General features: G+C 41.7%; 1 protein-coding gene across 10 annotated transcripts in view; it reads left to right on the top strand.

Annotated features, from left to right (window-relative positions):
* The first annotated feature begins 485 nt into the window (after positions 1–485).
* The window catches only part of SOX5 (SRY-box transcription factor 5), a 296501-nt gene continuing 283510 nt past the window's right edge, over positions 486–13476 (top strand). For 9 of the 10 annotated variants that reach the window (XM_071551303.1, XM_071551302.1, XM_071551301.1 and 6 more), the window contains exon 1: positions 1208–1348. In XM_071551303.1, coding sequence (XP_071407404.1) covers positions 1311–1348 — 38 coding nt within the window. In that variant the 5' untranslated portion in view covers positions 1208–1310. Of the gene's footprint in view, positions 567–1207; positions 1349–13476 lie in introns of those variants that run through there. The other variant, XM_071551297.1, reaches the window with a different exon arrangement.

Genomic DNA, 13476 nt, shown 5'->3' with positions numbered 1-13476 from the left:
GCCCTTCCCGCCGGAGCGGGGCGGGATGCGGGTGTCCCCGGGGCGGGTGCGGGTGTCCCCGCGGCGGGATGCGGGGGCTGTGGACACTTCCATCCCCGCGCGTCCGAGGCCCCATTACCTGATTGCCTCCCTCGCCTGCCAGATTTTTATCTAGATAATTGGAAGTGCGGCGCGGGCTGCGCTCCGCTAGCCAGCCGAGGGGCTCTGCAGCCTCGCGTCGTCCACCTTATTATCAGGGGCTGTCTGGGCAGGGGAAATGAGAGAGAGCCACGACCGAGGAACTCCTATTGCTCGCCCAGAGGGGGGGAGAGAAAGCAGAGGGATGTGTTTAAATAGAAAACGAGAAAAGCCCTAGCAGACGAACGGAAAGTTTATTTTTGTTGTTGTTTGTGCACGCGTGTGCGTGCGTTCGTGTGCGCGCCCGCTGTTTTGGCATGTGGCTACCTTCTCCCTTGCACACAACAGGGCTGTTTGATGGAGTTTGGAGCTGAGGAAACTTTGGGTTTGTTGCCAGGACGGTTCGCAGCACTTTGTGGAAAGCAAGAGCTAACAGTGAGACCGACAGAGTGAGTGACAAGTTGTTTACAGGTTTCCTTGAAGGGGCCTCTGCTATATTTCAATCTGTCAAAGTTGCTTTTCTTCCCTCAGAACAATGCCTGATTGTTGTGAGGGGTGTGTTGGTTTTTTTTTCCCCTCCCCAAAGACAGAGAGAGAGAGAGAAAAGGGGGAGGGGGGGGGAGGAATGCCTTTGGTAACGTTTGTATGTCTAATCTCCCCTATTTCAACTCTGAGAGTTGATAACTGTTTCAATTTAATCAGTCTGCTCTTGTTTTATCTTCTTTCTCCACTGATCTTCCTCAGCGCAGGGGATTTGCTCCTCGTTTGCCGGTTTAGGTGGATTGTCGGGCTGCCTTTTTTTTTCCCCCCCTCCCTCCTCCCCCCCCCCCCCCCATTTATCCCCCTCCACGTTTTTTTAGGACATTGAAGGAGCTGACTTTTCCCGTTTGGCGGCGGCGGGCGAGCAGAATTAAAAGGAAAGCACAGGCCCCCGGAGGTCGCCCAGCGCGGCGGGGGGAGCTGCGCGATCATCCTGCTGCGAGCGCGCTGCCCCTTTAAGAGACTGGTCAAGGAGTCCTCGCTCAGAGCGAGCGAGCCGGGAGGGAGGGAGGGAGAGGGAGGGAGGGGAGGGAGGGAGAGAGCGAGCGAGAGAGAAAATCAATCGGTTTAGAAGGTTTGGACTCACTTGACAGGTTCAGTTGGAGGCGACCATAGGTGGCTGCTGTGACAAAGGGAAATTGTGCTTTTCCAGCATGCTAACTGACCCTGATTTACCTCAGGAGTTTGAAAGGTGAGTCGAGTTGTTGGGGTGGGAGGTGTGTTTGTTGGGGGTGGGGGGGAGGGTGTCTGTCCCTTTTTTTTTTTTGTTCTGTTTCGTGGTTTGTTTGTTCTTGTATTTCTTTTTTTTTTTTTTAATTTATCGGAGCACGCGTTTTCGCACGCGTGTGCGCGGATGGGCAGCGGAGACACGGACAAGGGGACGGGCGCGCAACTCCGGCGCTCGGCGGCAGGAGGCCGGGGAGATGCTCCCCCTACCGCGGTCCGTCCGTGTCCTCCCCCCGCTGTACCTTGGCTATTCCAGTGGCATGTCAGTGACGGGGGGACAGGGGCGGGAGCCACCGAGCCCCCGGAGGTGCGCCCGCGGCGCGCAGCTTTGTTCCGCGACCGCGGAAGCTGCCGTACCATCCTCCTGCCCACTCTCCCCTGCCCCGACCGGCCCGCCGAGGCATCTTCCTGGGTAGCGCTTCTCCGCTCCTGCCCGCAGACTCCCCGGGAAGCGACCAGAGGATGCCCGGTGGCGGCGGGGCGGGGGGTTCAACTTCCAGCCTCAGTCTCCCGTCAAACTTGGGAATGCGCTCCGCCGAGCACATGACCTTTTGTTGATCTAGCAGCAGCGATTATTTTTAGGCAAGTTAACATCCCGGCCCTCCGTCAGGAGAACATCTTTCTGCCTGAGGAAGGAGGGGAAAAAAGAAAAAGGGAAGAAGTGAAACTCTTGCCTCCAAGTTTTGGCCGTCGCCTCTCAGTGTCAAGAGCGGGGTCTGAGTATGACGAGCGGGGCTTGGGTATGACGTAGATCTGCCCGTCTGCCCCTGCCCGAAGCAGGAGCCGTCCCTGCCTGGAATTAAGTTTTTGCTGTCACTGGCGACGGCTTGTGACCTCCGAGAGTTTAGTTCTTTTTTCACATAATCTGGCACTCTTAAGAGGTTTTGAAGCGTTCTCTCAGACGCCTGTACGCACGTCCATTGATGGTCCCGCATCCCTTTTCTCAGGCTTCTTTTTTAAAGGTTATTAATAGTCCCTTGTGCGGCTGCAGTAAACAATCCAAACTTTCATTTCTAAGTGGTAAATAAAAGAACGCCAGGATGCGCGTTACTGAGGTTTTTCTCATCTTCGTGAAAGCTACCTCCTGTATAAACATTTGGTTGTATCTGACTATGCAATACAAGCTAGGTGCTAGACCAGCTGGTTAAAAATATGCTAAGTCAAGCTGTTCATCGTTCAAACCTACTGAATTTGATAGTAAAGGCATAGAAGAGAAGGCAAGATAAAAAACATTTTAAGTGGGCTGAGGAACATGCATGCAGAGAAAGGACAGGAAAGAACGCTTGAATTAAAAGATCAGAGAAAATGGAAATTGAGAAACACAGAAAAGAACTGCTTTAACACTTTCAATCCTTGTTCTGCAACTAGAACGCTTCCTTACTAGAAAGTGGAATTGGCTTGGTTACTCTACTCCAAGGTCATCTTTAATACAATTAATTTTCCAGACTTACTTGGAATACTCAACGTTTTTCTTTGGTTTGCTATTACAGTAATAGAACAAAATTAGTTTTGTTTATGTCCACTACATTAACTTGGTTCAACTACCTGAGGAAACTGTTACTGTTTCTGATGTCAGATTTGATCTAACATGATGATGATGTATTTGTCTTGTTCATACCGTCGATAGACTCGAGTATTTCTTATGCTTCACTAAGATTATACATAGAAATTTAGCAAGTGATTTGGATTATTCTTTGAACTTTGTGATGAACACAGTACTTGTAAACTCTCTCAAGCAGAATGAAGTCCTATCATGTTCCTGTTGGGAGACTTTTTTTTTAATCTGAAGTCTCTCTGCATTATAAATATATATATGTATTTATGTAAATTTTATATATAAACAAATCATTTGGGCCAAAATATCTTCCTTACAAATAGAATGAGCTTCTCTACTCTTTTTTCCCCCAGTCATACGTTTCATTTTCAGAGATCTCAGCTTTGCTCTTGTAAACATTCTAGTTAAATAATCAATACGCTGCTCTCCTTTTGCTGTGCAGATAATAGCAAGCAGTAGAAATGGGAAGCAATAAAAATGAACCTTGAGACATATTTTTTAAAAAAATTTTTAAACAATTTTCCCTCTGTAGTTGAAATTGGAAATACAAACCATTATCTTTGTTAATCATTACCATTTGTTTACATTGTGTGTGTTTGACTATAGTTACACACACATACACAGGAAGACACTGTCCATGTAGAATATGTGTGTTTGTCAGAAAACAGCCATGAGGACACTTTTTTTTACACAGAGACACACAGGCCTTCAGACACACACATGCTCACAGAGTTCATACATACACAATGCACAGATGACTGTTTTTTTAGGTGTTTATGGTAGGTTATTTTCTCAGATTCTCAGTAAACACAGTTCTTGGAGCACGTTTCCGCAGTCAGTTGTTGTCCAGCATGTTGTATCTGCATGACCCACTTCAGTTTTGTTATTACTATCCATCTCCCACTATTCCTTTTTAAACTTGAATAGCAGACTGTAAGGAGATAAAGATTTGTCAGGCGAAGTTGTCTGCAGTTCAGATCTCAGAGTGCCTGTACGTATCTCAGGAGGTTGTTCTTTGCCGATCATCTTTCCTGTGTTGTTTCAGTATATACCAGTAAACTGCAAACAGTTCAGAAACTTTAAGTCTCCCCAGCTGAAAGGAGCTGAATCAAGGGGACTTTTCTTGCGTGTCTGTGGCCATTATTGGAGGTATTTATGAAACACAGTTGCAATGAAAGCGATCCTCAGTGTCAGATGAGTAAGCATTCATTAATTCATTCAGCATCACTGGTAAATTGCAGTAGGTTTTGTGAATTAACATAATTAATAACCATGCCAAAAATATGAGGGGTTTCGTCCTTTCCTAAGAAGTTCCTTGAACGTCTTTCTTTCTGTTTGTGGCGGTTCAGCTGCTTGATTGAGAGGAGCATCAGAATGCGTACACTGAGGGGGATGATATTTGCAGAAACGTTGTAGGAAGAAATTATAACTGGAATCTGCTCTGTGTGTTGCCCAGGGATGTACTTCTGGGATGTACTCTCTGATGTACCTGTGGCACCCTGAATTGCCTCTAAACGTCTCAAAAAGAATAACTCTTTTGTTGTTTGATTTTTCTCTTTTTTTTTTTTTTTGTTTAAAGTTGGGTCATTAAATATAACGTGTGACTGCAATATGAAGTTTTCTTCATTGAGGAAAAGGTAGAGACAATGTGGCCGGAACCATCGCGGACAGCTGGGAGATTTACAGAATGATAAAAACTCAGAAATACCCAACATAAAGTTTTAATGTCTTAATAAAATCTGACTAATGAAAAATAGATAAAGTGACTGCTTAACAATGTCCCTAGTGTATGGAATGTTCTTATACCCAAATTAATTACTGCATATTTACATTTTTCTGTAGGCTGAGAGAGAGGCTACACTGGGCATCTGGACAGAGTGACATCCTTTCTCTTTCTCATTATTTTCTTTGGTTTTAATTTTAAGTTTTGTTTTTAACATGCCAGTTCAGGGTAACAGTGATATGCATTGTTTGCAGAAGGAAGGAATGATGGGTTAGTGCCTCCACGGGGAAAAAAAAGAAGAGCTAGAAAAGACAAAAGGCATGGATGGGAGCAGTGGGGATGAGGACACTAGAACAAGTTCAGCGTTTACGATCACCGGTTCTGTGCTCTTGAAACCTTCTCTGTGCTAGTGAATAGCTTGTAGAAAGGAAAGGCTCAGGGATGTAAAGCAACTCTGCTAGGAGGGAAAAAATATACTTAGCTGCTTCGCTCTTGCACTGCACGAGTCATTTCAGACTCCCACTGAATTTATTTTGGGGTTGTACCAACACTGTCAAATGGAGAAATCGTTTTCCTAAAAGGAAACTTTGCGTATTCCTAAGTGCTTTTCTTAGCTAAAGTTACCCTAAAAGCTTTCTTCTGCTGCATTTGCTGAGAATTTTGGAGAAAGAATAATACCTTTCTATTAACCAGCTTGCTCAGAATGACATCTCTCTTTCCTAAAATCTACCTATGGAAGTGAGAGTGATTATTCCTTCATTTAAAAGAAAACAGTGAGATTTCTTTAATATCAGATTCAATAGCTTTTAACTTCCATTGAGATGTTTTAAGAAAAGGACTTTATTGCTTAGGTGTGTTGTTCTAGAGATCTGTGATTTTTGAAGAATATTAAATAGAGTACCAGTTAAAAGTTTCAGATGCTGTTTTTTCATAGTGATGAAAATTAACACAATTTTATTTGCCTGAGATAAGGCTGAAGGAATTAATGTGTTTGCAGACTACTCATTAATGTCCTGCATGCACTAAATTAATTTGTTGTGCTTATGCTTAGAGAGGAAGAAGTTGACTGTTACAGATTATGGATTTTAATGAACATCTCAATAATTTACTAGTTGCTGAAATTGTGAACTAGACTTGGAAAGCAAAAGCCCAAATGAGAGAGCTGATGAGTGACACACCAGCCCGCACAATTCAACTGTTGTATTCATTTCATTTGAATCAAATTGGGAGTTTGGCATTACTAATTCTGGGTGGCTGGCTCATCATATGCATTCAAGGAGTTAATTAAAACATACACAAACACATGCACACAGTCTCCCACCAAGCATCTTGCGGTGTTTATGTGCATAGTGTGTTTGATTGGTACCTTTAGATAGGAGAGGAATTGTTTTTTCCTTCTCTTGCTGTCCAGAGAGCTTAAATATGTAACTAGTTTACAAAATATTTACTACTTCTCAGAGAGCTTTTAACGATCATTTTTGGCTTTATCATTTAGGAGGGATATAGTTGAGTTACTTAAATACAAAGCTGCCTGATAGGATAGACTTATGAGTCTGTGTAATGTGATATATCTGTAGCTGTATAAAATACACTTTTAACAGTATGTATACAGGAAAAAGAATATCTCCTCTCAAGGAAGATTTATAGTTTCTTTGCATGCTTTTCATACTAGACTTAAAAAACAGGATACCTGCATGTTTGCTTGTCAGATAGCTCTGCCTTCACAACTGTTGCAGAAGTCAGTCTGTCATCCTCTTGACTTTCTGTTTTATTGTATTTTATTAATTTCTTGCTCAGGCCTGGTTATCGCATAATTAGCTGGTAACTGAAGGGGCAGAAACTTTATCATGTTGTACCTTTACACACTGGAGTTATGCAATGCCTGTGAATTCTGCTGCTGTAGTCAAGAGAAAAGAAGTAATTAATCAATAGCAGCAGTACGTGCTGATGGCAAGGAGTTCATTGTTTAACAAGTAGCATCTGTAGAAGCAAAGAGATTTTCCCTTATAAAGTATCTATGGATTTTTATCAAATTTGGAGAATGTGTGAAGTCTCCTGTGCTCCCTACAAAAGGTAAAATTATGTTGCGTATGAGTACGTTAAACCCCTCAAAACTCCAATTGAAGCAAATCCTAATCGCATTACTGACTTACCTAGACCAGAGTTTATTTCTTGAACTTTTGGGGTGGGTTGTGGTTTTCTTGGGAGCTTTTGGCGGGCTCTGGGCAGCAGGAGAGGGTGAGCGGTCACGCGCCCTGCACCTGGTGGGAGTTTATTTATGGCGTTTGTGCCTTCCGTGTCTCCTCCCGCAGAGGCCCCGCCGCCGGCAGCCACCATAAAGTTTTCACCCACGCCTTTGCTGAGGGTTATGATGCTGGGCTGCCGCCTGCCACACGTCCCACCTCTTGCACACCCTACAAGGGACTGGCTCGGTCCAAGTGGCTTGTTCCTCGCCTGGAGCTGGGGCTGGGCTCTGCCGGTGGCCAGTGGGCTCTGCCTGTGGCCAGTGGGCTCCAGGGCCACAGTGGGGAGCCCAACGTGCCGCACCCTCTGCTCGAGAGACGTTGCTTGTCACCTCCGCGTCGAGCCCAGCCTTTGCCAGCCTGAGAAACCAAGAGTCTCTAAAAGTTGTTCCTGAGCCCACATGTCCTTGTGACAGCGTGAAGTTCTGTGCACGGTACTCGTTGGGAGAGAGCAGATCTAGACAAGGTTTTGGAAGAATTTTGGTGAGAACTGCTTGCAGGGGCCATGGTGCTTGAAAAGAATGTGAGTGAATGGAAATTGTGAGGTGTGCAGTGGTAATTCAGAGAAGCTGTCTGTCTTTTTTTAGGAAAGGTGCGAAATTTATTTTTTCTTAACAGGAAAAGGGAAAGAGACATTGAATTCCAACTGCTAGGATTATCAGATGTTTAATATGAAGTTCAAGTGCTGCCCATGGTATTGAGGGAGCTGTTGTTTCTTAGTTTGTTTTGAAAGAGATTGGCAAACATTTTCCATTTCCCTCGTTTTGATCTGGCTTGGCACTTCGCTTTAACTTTTCCTTTTGTCACCATGTTTAAGGAAAATAAATAATTCCAGCATGATGATACTACTTTTGGCTTGTGGAACTCTGAGAGTTGAAGTGAAAGTGAGAAAAAGCTTGAGGCTTGCTTTGAAAGTTTGAAAGTTTTGACCTGCTTCCCTTAAATGTACTGTGGGATTAACCAGGTAACATTTTTCAATCCTCAAATTGTATTTATGTTTTGTAATTTTAAAAAATTGTGTTTAATATTCCCAATTTCCATTTTATAAACTTTTTTTCTAAAGACCAGGTATTGAAGTTTGTATCAGCATCTGCTCTTTGAGATCTATAATAATTTTTTTTTGTGTTGCCAATGTGCTTCTGTTTTTGTGTCTTTTCAAGCTCATATAGACTGTCTTAATTTTGTTGTTTTGGTTCTTTTTCCTAGGATGTGGGTGTCTGAGTGCTATTTGCTCTAAACGTACCATAAAATGTTGCCTTAGTGCTAAATTTTCACTGTGGTTGTGTTGTAGTCTCATTACAACACATTTGTTTCTGTCTTAGTAATCTTAATGTAATTCTTTTGGGGGCAAAAATGTAAGCAGAGTTAATAGAAATTTAATTTTCTTGTGTGAATAATCAGAGTTCTGTTTAGTGGTGAGGAACTTGAGAGGGGAGGTATGTGCTATTTTTGTACAGTTAAGAGAGTTGGCTGCATGTCCTTCATGGATCTTTTCAGTTCTAGAGAGGAGACCTAGGAATCTAGTTCCTCTTGGTTTCTTTGGTGCTGGGCTTTATTGTTTTAAGAATGTGGGAATAAAAAGAAATGCCTCAAATTACATTGATTCATCTCGCAGGTTGGGCATGGGCAAAGATAATGTATCAGACAGTGAGCCGGAGTTACTTGCCATTGCCAACTCAGTATGTAGCAGAAGACCAAGACTAAGGAAAATGTTAATGGTTCGGAACAATTTTTAATGTTGTTACTTGTTTTTACCATAGATACATGAAAAGATTTCACCAAACTTTTTTTTGTGGTTTAAAACAGTAAGCCTTACAAAATCTCAAGAGTGTGTGTGCACAGATGCATTCTTGTTTGTTCCCTGTTTTTGATGTGTCTGTTTACTGCATAGCATTAAGTTGCATTATATTCAGTTTGTTTGGAATCCTGAAGAAATTGCACTTTAATAGGGTGTGATGGAGCTAAAAATCATCAGAGTCTGAAATACCAAAGTGCATCTCTGCACACAATTTTTATGATTTGGAGGTATTTCTTGTTTAAAGAGAGAGAACACGGAATAAAAGGTGTGAAGTGTATGGTGTCCTCTCCCCGTTTGGGGTGACCTGCCTGAGTTAGGGTTGAGGCACTTCAGCAGAGCTTTGTGCTGGGGAGGAGCTGTAGTTCAGCCTGTGCTGTATTAGACTGTGGAGAAGTCTTCTGTTTTCAGATAAATTCCCATAGTGTCCTCATTACATTCACTTTGTAAAACAAGACTGCAATCATTTGCTCCAAAGGTTTAGTCAAATTTCTATTCATAGAATTTTATCCCTAAATTTCGATGCTATGGCCTCACTGGGGCAGAGGCTTTTTTGGATAGAAATGAGATGTGTGGGAAGGTGATGGTTGGTAAGGGTGGAGGGAAGGATGTTCTTACCCGTTTGGCATGTCTATTAACAAACTGGGTCATTTTGTTGTGTTGTATTTACATGACTTGTTCCTGTGCTGGTGTGAAATGTGAATCACCAAAACATGATGATTATTTTAAAAAAATAGGCTAAATGAAACATAACTGAAATAGAACTGAAAGGCTAAATGAAATCAAGTGAAAACAGAACATGCAACATTATTCTTTTGATACAGTTTCCTTCTGCAGTTGCTGAGTAAAGCCAAATAGTTCTTTTTTCCACGTCTGTTAAAAATATCCTGGCTTTTGAGTTTGAAAATTACAGGGACATAGAAAATACATCTCTCTCTTAGGTTCAACCTTTGATTTGTCTTTTGCTCATGGGTTTTGGACACTTAAGTAGATATTTATGGTGTGTTGTAAAGAAGTCTACTGATTCTCATATTTGTTGAAACCATATGAACATCAAGTTGATTCTGGTTTTGCAACTGAGATTAGAATTTGGCAGAATTTCTGAGTGGAAGGCTCTCATCCTTTCCTTATGTTTTCTAAGTCTTGCTCACTTTTGCTGTTCTTGCCTAAACTCTGAAATTAATTGTGTGACTCAGGAATCTACGTTAGGCTATGGCGTTTGTATGAAATACCAAGCAAAGTATGGGAAAAGTACTGTGCCGCTCTCAAGTATTCCATGCATCTCTTTTATAGATAATCTGCATGTGTATTAGTGTCATTGATTTAGTGTGTTTTTGTAGAGTGCAAGCATCCTGAATCAGGACCCCATTATGCTTGTCACTGTACAAACACAAAAAAGAAGGTTTCTTTCCATTCCACAGAGCAGCCTTTGTGCTTAGAGCTTAGAGTAATATCAATGTGTCTTTGTATGGGGAAAATTCAGAAACGGAGGGTAGGTAAGAGATCCCTAGTGTGGTTCATGAATGAGATTTCAGTCCTGAAGCCATGCTTAACAATTTATAAATTGAGCAATATATGTGCATGTGTATTCTCTCTGTCTTTTTTACTGCATGCATGTATGTAGAAGTTGCTTTACTGTTAGAAGTACTGATATTATTAATAATAGATTCATACTTCCTATAAGGTCTTTTGATTAGGAATTCAGAGCATTTGGAAAGCATTGATATACAAATGATGAAGATTTCTGTGCTCTTCAGATTGAGAAGCAAGATTAGCCTCAACGTATAGATGAGAAAACTGAGGAACGGTGTCACAAAATCTTTTGCGTGTGTGGGTATAAAAAGTAGAGATACTGACTGATAGTTCTGTTTTGTAACCTCAAGACACCCTCCTTTTGCTTCTTGAGATCCTAAGAACTGCAAATTACAGACTTCTCTCTGTCCAATTATAATTTCTAAAAGTCTCATTCTAGAAAGATGAGCCATGGTATTCAAATTACCTAAATATGTAAAATAGGGACTATGGAGTATAATTAATAAAATAAAGTAAGGAAACATTTACAGCCACAGTCATATCGTTGAAGGCTGGGGGGGGAATACTGTCTGTAGACCCTTCAATTATCTGAGCGTGCTTCTAAACTCCCTACCTGGAGGCGAGTTTGGGTAACTGGAGTTAGGCAGCAGCACCCGCCGTTTTTAAAGAGTAAATTGAGAAGACAGTGTGTGCTCCTCTGCTTTGGTCCTGGAGAACAGTTAACATCTTCAGCTGTATGTATGAGAGCTGTCACATGTTTTATAACCTAAGGACCAGGCACAAGGGCAGTCCAGGAAAAAATTCTTCATATGGGGAGTATTAATGTGAGGAACAGACTCTACTGCACTGCAGGCAGCAATATAGGCAGCCACAGTGAGCAGACCCACAAGCTTAAAAGCAAAAACCATGCTGCAGAACACAAAATGCATTGTTATTCTTACCCACACATTTGACATCTGTTTTTTAAATGTGTGACAGAGAACCAAAACAAAGGATACAGCCTTATTAAAAGGGAGGAATTATTTTCTTATTCATGTTCAAAGTTCTTCTAATCTGTTTTAGTTGGGTTTTTTCTTGTTTCCAATGTATGCTCAGTAAGAGTAGAGCTGAAATGCTGAGGTCTGCAGGTAGCTTTAGATCTAGGCTGTGGTTTGCATCCCTTACTACACACTGTTGAGAAAATGGGATAAACTGAAGGAGTCCTGGGTGGATTTGATCTCTGTAGCCTATAAATATCATGACTGATCTATTAAGTTACTCTCTTTGGTAAGTCCTTTAAGAGGGACACTACTTTCAAGATAATGCATTATGATCGAGCCAGTTCCATAGTGTTTCAATAGTAGTTACTCAGCAGTGTGTTCACAAAGACCTATTTTGTGATAGGACTAGGCAAGGCATCCTTTAAAAAAGTGCCCATTCATTCTGAGTGTTTGGACTCTAGCACTGGAGTTCAGTGTCGGGTCCTAAAAATGTAGGCCTAATTAATTAATGTTCTGCTCAACTCTTTGAAGAAGCCAGACATTCTTCACCACAGTAAACCACAATGGCATGAAATGGTGATTCTTGTGGAGATCACTAAGCAGAAGCCTGACTTTCCTTAATCTGCAGCAAACTTCCATCGGTTGCAATGCTGCCAGACTTTTTAAAGCATCCGGAGAGATTTCTGCAGGCTTCAAATCTGTAGATTTTGGAAGTTCTGCCTTGGTGTAATTTAAAGACAGGTTAACTATCTGTTTCTTCTAAACAACATGTATGCTTGGCAGATGAGAATGATCAGAACAGTGGTGATGAAAATGTACCTGAATTATGCCAGAGCTAACATCTGGGCCTTAGTAGACTTGGCACTGTATACAAAATCAATCTTTGTTTTGAAACTGTGTGTTTCCTAAGGTAGTAATTCCCAGTTGTGGCCACCAAGGTCTATAGCGAGACCTCTTCACAAAAATGCCTTCTTCCAAATACACATTTGTTTGATAACCTCAGTTGTCAAAAGTGTGACCTCTGTTAATTTATCACCAGGCAAATTATTGTCACCCGTTCACAGATTCCTTGAGAACCCCAGGCAGACAGCAGACCCCCTGCTGGTGATCATTTCTGGTTTTACTGTTTATGGTAGTAAACATCCTACTTACAAATGAGTTGACTGAGGTACCTGCAACTGAGGTGACTTGCGTGGGTTGTCGTCCAGCCTAACAGTGGCAGATTCATCAGCAGATCCTTAGAGAGCTCGTTTCTCTTGTCTAGAACTGATCCTTCCAGAGCAGTTTAGCCTATCTTATATTATCATTTTAAATGAATGAAATGGTTATTGGCTAAGAGAGGCAAAGTCTTACTGTTAAAATGATCTATAGATTTTCCTGCTTGATGTTTCTTAGATGAAAACAAGATGAATTGAGTTTCTGCTGTTTGGGTAGAGTCTGATATGGAAGCCTATCATTTTAAAAGCAGCTATAAAAACTTAGAATAAGAGTTAGAGCATTATTTTAAAAAGAAGATAAATAAAATAGCTTCTTACATAAATGTACAGTCTATTGAAAGGCCATCCAAAGCACTGATACCAATTTAAGATGATGATCTTTTGCCTTAATTATACATCTGGGAGATATTAGCTGAACATTTTGTGGAGAACTGTGAATACCTTAGTTGCCAGTTGTCTAAAATGCAGCTAATGATTGCTTCAGTGCCAGTGTTTTGATGGCTAGAACCTAGGCCTGAATATGAATACAAAGAACTCCATCTAAAAAAACCACGTGTGCGCACACACTTTTTATACAAAACAGATTTCAACCATCTGCTTGGCACTTAGCTTTGCAACTGTAGGCTCTGATATGAAAGGGAGCACTGTCCAGATTATGAATGGTATCACTTTTATTGGTACCTTAGAAAAATGGTAGTGTTTTAGAAGGCTCGTGGTGCCAATGGTTTTCTTCAGTGGAATAATGAAAACAACTGCCTTGGCCAAAATTTTGTGCCTTCCATCATTCCTCCGACGGCAACATCTCCCTTACCCTTGCTAAAGGGATTTTGTAGTGAAGAAAAGTTTCTGTTCTTCACCTCAGCATTTCCAAGTGTATCAGAGGATTTTAGATGAGTGGCCCTTAGAACTGACACCCCAGATGGTTTATGACACAAAGCACTGTTTGCTTAGGAATACGTTGTATGGCAGAGTCTGTTGCCCAAGCACTGCAGAGCGTGTCAAATCAGCATGGAAGTTAATGGACCAAAAGCCCCCCTGAATTTAACA

Source organism: Pithys albifrons, chromosome 3 (assembly GCF_047495875.1).
Source record: "Pithys albifrons albifrons isolate INPA30051 chromosome 3, PitAlb_v1, whole genome shotgun sequence".
NCBI lineage: Eukaryota > Metazoa > Chordata > Aves > Passeriformes > Thamnophilidae > Pithys > Pithys albifrons.
Note: the sequence above shows the minus strand (reverse complement) of the source record. Positions and strands in the feature narration are given on the sequence as shown.